Below are 9,098 nucleotides of genomic sequence, written 5' to 3'. Positions count from 1 at the left end.
AACTTACAACTTTCTACCAATTAATCTAAGGATTATAATACAAGACATTTTTATTATTGATCTGCTACAAATTATGTATTTTTATATTTTTAATACCCAAAAGAATATAAGTCTCCTTCATTACTTTAGGATTTATGTTGTCTTCTTTTTATACTTATTTTTTTATTTAAAGATAAGTTAACAATATAGGATTCAAGTGAATATTAAAAAAAATCATTAAAATAAATATATGGTGGTTTTTGAGTTACTATTTTTCACAATATTGCTTTTTCTATTTCAAAGTGCAATCTATACAAATTGCATGTAACTTGATTGAAGTTTAAATAAGCAAACCTAGATTTTTTTTAATTGTAGTATAATATAACGAACATTATATTAAATATTTATGTAGTGTTTATTTCACCAAAAATATTTGTAAAATTACCGTTTTTCTTGTTTCTTTTTTTTACTCGACTTTTATCATAACAAACATTATAGAATACTTTGATTAGTTTTCATATTAAACACATTACATGGTGTCTTAAAGAAATAGATCTCAAATAAAAATTTAAATTGAATTCTACTTGTACACTTCTTTTTGTTGTTTAGATGTTTGTTTTTTTTTTTTAATTTTTTTTCTATTATTTTATTTTTTTATGAAACATTATTTGATATCTTATGCTAAGTAACATTTATTTTTTATTTTTTATAATAATATAAAAGAGCTCAATTAAATAGACATAGTGTGCTTTAAAATATAATTTACAAAATACTATCTATGCAAATATAAAGTATATAAATATTTTTTTATATTTTATATTATATATATTATATTTAAAAATCAGAATTAATATCAAATAAAAACATCTAAGTAATTATTTATAATTTTTATTTTATTTTAGTAATTATATCATCAAGAAAAGTGTAATAAAATGATATATATATATATATATATATATATATATATATTGGGAAATGATAAAGTGACCCAAATTTTTACTAAATCGACCCACATACCCTATTCCCAGCCGTTCTCCTCTTCCCAACCATCACCCCCATCTCTAACAATGGTTGGGAATGAAGATTGGGAATGGAGAACAGTTGGAAACAAGGATAAGGGCTCCAAGGGTGCAATGATGCTTAAGATAGTGGGTCACTTTAGTAAAAATTTGGATCACTTTATCATTCTCCTATGTATATGTATATATATATATATATATATATATAAATTTATTTATTTATATTTCTTATCTATTTGTTAATTGGACATCTTTCAACAATTGCAATTCAATTTATTCATTTATATAAAAGATTACTAGCAACTCATCTAAATGTCTCTCGGTAAAATATGTATTGAACATTTATACAATTAAAAAGTTATAAAAAACATAAAAAAACTAAAAATATATTTGGTAATTGAAACTTTATAAATAAATTTTTTGAACTTGAATTTTTTTTAATTGTATTTTTAAAATTTTAAAAAAACTTAAATATAAAATTTCTATTTTATTGGATAAGATATAATCAAATACAAATTTTTATCTAATCTTGAATTCTTTTGCAACATTTTGGTCTATTACATATAAAAGTATTTTTTTTTTCATTTATTAATTAATTTACTTTTGGTTCGTCTAAGAATGAAACTCCATCATCTAAACGACACCTTCTTTGCTCATGGGGTAAAAAATTCACCATCAAGTTTTCTCACTATAACATGAATGTTGACAAGTGGTCATGGGTCTCCACACCCAGAGCTCATCACCATCTCGTCGCAACCGCGGTTAAAGTGACGAGAACAAGCTCCAGGCGGCGAGAGACTCGGCGAGGCTCATGGATTGAAGCTGCTGCGGCTGCTGCATGACGACGGTTCCGATTGCACGATTGCTCCATGGGGCTTTCGAAAGTCACTCTGGACGTGATCCGATTCCACAATTCGAGACTATGCGACACCATTTTGATCCGCACTAGAGGGTCATAGGGTACCTTGCTCGCTGCTGTGAAGGTTCGGTGACCGAAAACTAGATGGGTCTGTCATTTAGGTCTCGCCAGTGTTTAGTTCTGATCCCCCTTTGCAACAGAATATCTCGTTTTATTCAGCCACGCAACTTACAAGTCGGGCAGATGTGGAGTGGGACAGTACTTAGGAAACACATCACAAAAGTGTTAGAGATTTCCACGAAACTTTCGCTGTCGTGACGCTCTCAAGGCTTGTTAATGCTACTGGCCATATTGTGCAGGTCCCATAGGCTCTCTGGAGTGCGCTCTGCGGGCCCTACCGTATACGAAACAGCAAAAACGGGTCATAGTCTGATAGTACAATGTCCACTTCAAATTCTTGCTAATTGCGTGTGTTGTGAATGACGGTACTAATTAGGTCATTTCACCACGCAGGGGAGAAGATAATTCGAATAGTGACCATTTGCTGGATGAAATTCACTGCAAAGAATGCATTCCGTATTCTGCAGTGAGTAGCAGGACTGCCTTTATTTCTTCTGGTCCAACGTCTACATCTTTTGCCTGGCCATTCCAACAAACCTCGCCCACAGTGCATCAGTACAGGGCCTGAACCCAATGAGGCTGGCCATTTCTACGGCGCTTAGTACACACGCGAGCTCTTGTAATTTTGCAAGCGACAGCGTGATTTTTCAGGTTTAGGGTTTGGGGGTTGGTCTGGCACAGCTTACCTCAGCGCGGAAGAGGTCTAGAGCAAAGCCATTGAAGCAGCTGATGACGGCCTGTTGCACATCCAAGCCCAAAGCGTCAAGTGCCCTCACAGTAGAAAGGAGTAATCCTGGCCGACGCGCGCAGAACATATGGATGTTAAGTGCTTGGCCTTCTCGTTTCCTCACCTCCACCTGCGCATGTGGAAACCTCAAATCATACTCAGGAACTAAATCAAGCCTGGAGAATGCAATGCAATGCCATGCATCTTCTTTGACATTTTAACTAGCGCAGGAGAGAATTCTGAGAAAATCTATGTAATGAGAAGCAAACGCATGAAGATGAGGGATGATGAGGTACGCACCCTTGGAGGCTGGGATTCTGGATTCGGCAACACTGGGCATTCCTCTTTAACGGCGGTAGGGTAGCCATGATGAGTGGATCTCGGAGTTGGGCTGGACGGCATGGACCGCGACTGCTCCAACTTTGCTTCTTCCAGCTCGTTGTGAATGTCGTTGATGCGCTGTAGGAGCTCCTTCAGGTACTCAATTGCGTCACCGAGTATGGAGGCTCTGTCCATCTGTTGGCCATACCCACTTTGAATGTGTCACTGGAACCTTATAGAAAATCGTAACCTCTAATGTGTGCAACCATCATACAGCATATAGATAAGATCGAGAGTGAAGGTGCGTTGAACCTTGGTGATTTTGGGAACCACAGAACGAAGCATGTACAGGCGATCGTTGAGTTTTTGGCGGCGTCTGCGCTCGGCCATGAGGTTCTTTGCAGGGAGTCCCCGTTTCCCCTTGGCCTTCGATTTCCCGTTGTTCTGTGTTCCATTGCCTGCGCCTTCTTCCACCTCGTAGGGCCCCCCAGAACCATCGCCACTCTCGTCCAGATCGTCGTCATCCTTCCCATTGTGGTCATCCCCATCTATACCTATGTCGTTTGGATCATCGGATCCTGAGTGCAGCTCCGCTCCTCGGAAATTCTGCACATGAGGGCTATCTTCATCCCGTATGTCCACAGAGGAGTCGTTTGAGGTAGATGTAACCACTCGCGGAGGTGACTTGCTTGTTGGCGAGACAGTTCCACCTCCCATAGATCGAGGAGAGGCTGCACGCTTCTGTGAAAATGCCTGCTGTCTTGGTGGGTAACTCTCCATGCGCTTGTTTGTCTGATATGGCTCAAGCTTGTCTCTGATGTCGCCAGCGCATTCTTTCCCAGTCTTGTCTAGGTCCAATGCTGGTGCATTGTATGCATCTGAAAATGAAGGTGGAAAGTTTGTGCTCTCTGTATTGGTGTTCCTGCTGGTGATGTTACTTAGGCTTCCACTCGGGATTACCGCTCCCTGGCTGAAGCTTGTCGGCAAGCCTGAGCCGAGGCTGTCCGTTGTGGTGCTTCGGCGAAGGTGCCTGCCTGCAAAATCTCAACACGTCGCATCAGCTTACCATGTGAATCGTCCTAGAGCGCTCAGAGCTTGAATGACATGCAGAGAAATGCGATTACATCTATGACTTCTTTAAAATCAATAAATTGATTTTACAGCGCATGCTGAAGGAGAAGTCATCAGTATGCATGGTTGCTCAAAATGCATGGTTGCTTAAAGACCTGGAGAAATACTTGAGAGGAGGCCAACACTCGAGCACTGGCCAGTGCATGCGAGATCACTAAGGATGCGGTTGCTCTCGAGCTGGCCTATGCCTAAAGTACTGGACGGGGCGGGGCGGAAGTTGGCCATGAGGTTGCCGTTGTCATAATTCAGGGAGGAGTCGAGCAAGCTGAAATTTGACCGAGCATCTTGTGCCCCATAAGGGGACGAGTACGAAGACAACTCCATGAGAGAGGTTTCGGGCGTGTACCACTCTTCATCTAGCACTCCCTTGCAGAAACTTGCTGCTCTCATGGTGTCCTGTACTACTTGCTGCGAGATCAACCGGCGTAAGCGTTTTATACGTGCGTGCTGGAATGGGAATCCAAATCATGGATATCTGATTTTGTGAATTCAAAATCCAATGCGATACAAACAGAAACATTCGAAACATAACACATCTAAGCATAAGAGTATGAATGCAACATACTTTGGCGACGTCCATGTTACTGGTGTTCCGAGAGGATTTAGGTGCCTTCCACGACGAGTCTCCTTCAAGTTCGAGACCAGAATTCGAGGATATCCTGTGAAACAAAACATAGAGTTGCTTGTAGCTCAAGATTTATCTTCGCATGTTATCTTCTTGTATCCTTATTTTCAGTTTCGAAGTCTAAAATCTAAACCTTGTGTGTAGTGTAGTTTTCTATAGGCATGCAGTGGTAGCAATGGTACCTGATGTCAGATGAGGCAGCGCCCATCCATAAATCGGGGTTCGAGTGCGACGCCATGGTGCACCACTTCGTGTTGAAAAGCACCAAATATGCAGGATTAGACTTGATGTGCATAAAGGGTACATATTTGTATTTGATAAGTACCTAAACCTCTTCAAAAAATACTCTCATTTCTTAGACCATTACCGTGTTGAATGTTCATAGATACTCATGGATTTGGGGGAGAGCAAATACCTGAACGTTCAAGATAGTGATTTAGCGGCTATGGAGGAATATGGCCCAATTTGAATCGGGATTTGATCAAATCTGCTGTTGACGACCAAAAGCTTATCCTTCCTGCAACACATACTGCACCGACATCAGCAGAAGTTTGAAAAATCTCCACGGTTATGTAGTTGATCTGGTCTTTACAGGATTAAGTAAAGAAGAGAAATCAAGATGGGCGGTGGCACCAGTTCCGTGCATTGTGTACGAGCTCATTTCTATTAAAGAAAAGACACGAAAGTGTGAAATCAATTTAAAAGCTCCGGATCACTGCTGATGATCAGAAAAATACTACCAGACTTCCAGATCCGGGAAACTATTCTCAAACCCCACTAATCCGAGGACGAGAACTGCGGCATTAGAAGAATGGGGTGTTTACATATTGCTGATACAAATCAAAATGTTTACACGCTCGTCCACACAATAGCTAGACTGTAGCGGAAGTCCTAATTTTTCGGCGTCTCCCAAAAAGTCTTTGGTGAGCTACTAGCGCAGAAGTAGATTCATGAAACTATCAAACATGCATAAAGTTCAAAACGAGTGTTCACTAATTGAAGCTTACTCCTGCGCCTTTGCGCTTGACAAGCTTCAGGAAGGCGAACTGACGAACTACAAGGTCTTCCAAGAAAACCGAGTGCTCAGTGAAAGTGAAGCTTAAGAGGAGACTAATCTATCGATCCTTGCAAATTTGTCCGTCGACAAATTCTGTGGAGACAAAGAAGCCAACAGTTGCGTGAAGAATCTGAAGGACAGAGACATTGGAGGTTCGTCGATAGTGCAAGCAAGACTGGCCCCTGAGATTCTCATGTGCCAATGCTGGTGACTAATGGGCACAGGCCCCCACCACCTTCATCTGTTGCAAGTAGTAACGTCAAGGCTGTCTCCTCAAGTGACTGAAATTCTGAACCCTCCCGTACTTCACTTCTCTCAGTTCCTTTGAAACGCCTAACTCTCCGATTGAGAGACTTATTCTCCTGTCTACAAATTACCTGCAAGGTAGACTAGCTTCCCCAAACAACAACTTCGTGTAGAAGGTTGACTAACACCTTCCGATCGGTAAAAATCATCGGACCGAACGACACCGACAGAGCAGCAACGATCTAATACTCTCTCACTAATCGACCTTCAAAGGCGCTGTGCCGACGCAGCAACATCTTGCTTCCGGAGGTTGGAACAGGAACAAAGCTTAATAGCTACGATGTTTGGGGTGTTTTTGCCTACAAAAAGCAGTCGCTATCCTTGACTATGCGATTGAGCTGCAGGTTGCAAAACTGAAGAAACTCTGATTTCAGAAAGAGGCACTTGACGACATCATGAGCAGCTTGGTATACACTTACAATGGCCTCAGTAAACCAAAATTTATCACCTAATCAAGGGGCTCCGCGTACCTTCACGTCACCTTCAGCTCAGATACATATTGTCTTCGTGCAGAAAGTCACAAAAACCACTTAAAATCACGAAAATATTGATACGATCGCCAGCAGTTTCTAGTTGCTTACTAAACTAAACTAGATCGGGGAACCACAATATTCATTACCTAGCGTTGTCATGGCCACAAGAAATTCAAAAGGAAGTTGCACCAAAAAATATCCAGGCATCGTGGAGGGGAGCCAGCGCGTGCCGCAAAGGTTGATTTAGGTGGAACCCTCAACACATTGAGTCAGTGCCAACTAAACCATCACCTACAGCGTCTCGCTGAGACATCAATCCCACTCAAACTGTGGACGACGTACTTCTCGTGGAATTAACATGAGGATTATTCAAGGATAAAAACTATCCGGATTTGCGCTACTTCTAGCAATCTACCCAGGACCCCAACTACAGCATTGAATTTCATGTTCATCGCACAAGTGAAGAAATTACTGAAGATTACTAAAATGATGAGAAAGTTGGCAGAGCTACATGACTCAGCCAGTTTGAGAGTACGCTACGAGTATCAATCCCCATACAAATTTTGTACAAAAGGCTTGATAAGATAGCTCACACATTTCTGTACTTTAACCCCTGAGAAGAATGAGGAATCACCCCTGTTTAAATACTTCTAGGGTAACCCCAAGTTCATGCATGTTCATCCATGGGGCCACGCATGCTTTGGATACAATACGGAGAATATTTCGTTATCTGTCTCGAGAGTAGAGATCTGTGACAACAGTTTGCCATAGATCACCTAGGATCTGCATACAATGCCTGATGCAATGTATCGCAACTCGAAGGAAAAAATGGCACGGCATTAGAATTGCATCACCATATCGCTTAATGCTGATTAATTGATTACTTACCAAAGTAGTTCAGAAGTACGTCCAAGTTATGATCAACCCCACTTATGCTACGAAGTGTAACATACACCTAAGAACACCAGTCTTAAAGCAAAATTGATCTTTGGGGTACCATTATGGAGTGATGAGGCGCCCAGAGGGCTCTCAGGCTACTTGGGCTGTTCAAGGCCCATCAGTGATTCAGCCAACATTCCCATGAACATGGGATGTTTGAGTACCACCACTGCGCGCAGGTAAAAAATTCCGAAGGATATACACTTGAGTCATTAAGGGGATTGGGTTTCATGAGTACCACTGCTTTGTACCCGTCGGGGTGGTACCAATCAAACACTCCTGAGTTGGCACTGCGATTAATTTCAGGGGAGGAATCAGGTTGCTACACGAGGGCTAGGACCCCTGCTGTCGTCCCCTGCGAGTTGGAAAATATGCATCTGACATATTCTTCACTCTTCTTTTTTTTTCTTTTTTGGTTTCTTTTCCTGCTGGGATCTAGACAACAGAAGCGATTTTTCTGAACTAAGGATAAATCAACGCCGATGAGAAAAGAGTTCAAGTTTATCAATCGCAAGTGCACGATGCAACTTTGCTTCCAAATTGGTCGAATTGGGCATGAAGTCCAGGAAGACACCTCACCGCGCTTGACCCATCGACCTGAACGAAACAAAAGAGCAGTAAAACAGTATCGAATTTGGTAGTTCAAGCTACTCATCGGACTAGTTGCGTAGAATTTCGTGAGAGGCTGGAAGCGGGGTTCATTGCTGAGCATGACAGCAACCATCATCTAGGCTAACCGTTACGTTAATTACACCACATGTATGGAAAGACCGACAGTTAATTCTCAAGATGCAAGTCACTTGGACAAGATTCAAACTGAGCAAGAGCTTACCGCTTTAGACCAGCACAATCTGAATCGAGCTCAACCTAGGGGTTGATTCTGTCGCGAAATCGCAGTCGCAGCATTCAGGATCTATTCCTTCAAGTGCATTGAACCGCGGGACACACTTCCTGGTACAGTTTTACCTCTTCCAGTGATTTTTCATTTGACAGACCTGAAGTACACTTAGTTACCAAGAATACTTCCACGAGAGAGGGAGAGAAAGAGAGAGAGTGAGAGCACTTCACCAGACTAGACTTTCACCAGCGACACACTAGACTGATGAGAACCGACACACTAGACTTTCACCAGCGAGCTCTACCACGACCACCAACCCCGATCTTCCACCGACACCAATCTTTCTTTCCTCGACAAATTTCTCACCACACCGCCAACCAAATCAACTTGCCCTCGCTCCTTCTGCCGGAGGTTTTCAATAACAGTTCCAGAACTAGTTTTGTCGACCCAACTGTGAAAAACACTTGACAACTTCAACGAAAGAGAGCACGCCGACGAACCTCGAATTAACAACAGAGAACAAACGGAAAGCTGATCCAGGTGGTGCCAAACGGCGGGGTATTGGTCGAGACTTTTCTCAGGGAAGGATCTAACGCGGAGGATTGGGTTCGAGGTGAAGATCGTAAAGCGGAAATCGATGTGTTGGGTGCGAAAGAGAGAGAGAGCGAGAGGCGGGGCTAATTCTGGTTGCGGGCTGGATGGAT

At 42.0% G+C, this 9,098-nt stretch overlaps 1 protein-coding gene across 7 annotated transcripts; it reads right to left on the bottom strand.

The window, feature by feature from the left end:
- Window positions 1–1,560: 1,560 nt before the first annotated feature.
- Window positions 1,561–9,098, bottom strand: LOC112292197 (uncharacterized). Of its 7 annotated transcripts, none has more exons than XM_024540571.3 (9): window positions 8,389–9,098; window positions 5,197–5,298; window positions 4,964–5,028; window positions 4,722–4,815; window positions 4,264–4,564; window positions 3,338–4,059; window positions 3,005–3,220; window positions 2,664–2,834; window positions 1,561–2,496 (listed from the first exon to the last, which is right to left on the bottom strand). In XM_024540571.3, exons 3-9 carry the CDS (start codon window positions 5,017–5,019, stop codon window positions 2,413–2,415), a joined length of 1,644 nt encoding a protein of 547 aa, XP_024396339.2. In that variant the 5' UTR covers window positions 5,020–5,028; window positions 5,197–5,298; window positions 8,389–9,098; the 3' UTR covers window positions 1,561–2,412. The 7 variants fall into 7 exon arrangements, with proteins under 7 accessions (XP_024396339.2, XP_024396568.1, XP_024396413.1 ...); XM_024540800.3 differs by having other exon boundaries at window positions 4,252–4,564; window positions 5,197–5,310; window positions 8,389–9,097; XM_024540645.3 differs by having other exon boundaries at window positions 4,252–4,564; window positions 8,389–9,097.

This window comes from Physcomitrium patens, chromosome 1 (assembly GCF_059467195.1).
Source record: "Physcomitrium patens ecotype Gransden chromosome 1, ASM5946719v1, whole genome shotgun sequence".
Taxonomy (NCBI): Eukaryota; Viridiplantae; Streptophyta; class Bryopsida; order Funariales; family Funariaceae; genus Physcomitrium; species Physcomitrium patens.
This window is presented reverse-complemented; position numbering and strand designations above follow the sequence as displayed.

What these genes read in the sequence shown, in the direction of transcription:
- LOC112292197 (XM_024540800.3), bottom strand. Translation starts at nt 5,019, where the DNA reads ATGGCGTCGCACTCGAACCCCGATTTATGGATGGGCGCTGCCTCATCT. An exon ending in CCTCTCAAGTATTTCTCCAG is followed by an intron (nt 4,060 to 4,251) that starts GTCTTTAAGCAA and finishes GAGATTTTGCAG; the next exon opens with GCAGGCACCTTCGCCGAAGC. An exon ending in CAGAATCCCAGCCTCCAAGG is followed by an intron (nt 2,835 to 3,004) that starts GTGCGTACCTCA and finishes CCACATGCGCAG; the next exon opens with GTGGAGGTGAGGAAACGAGA.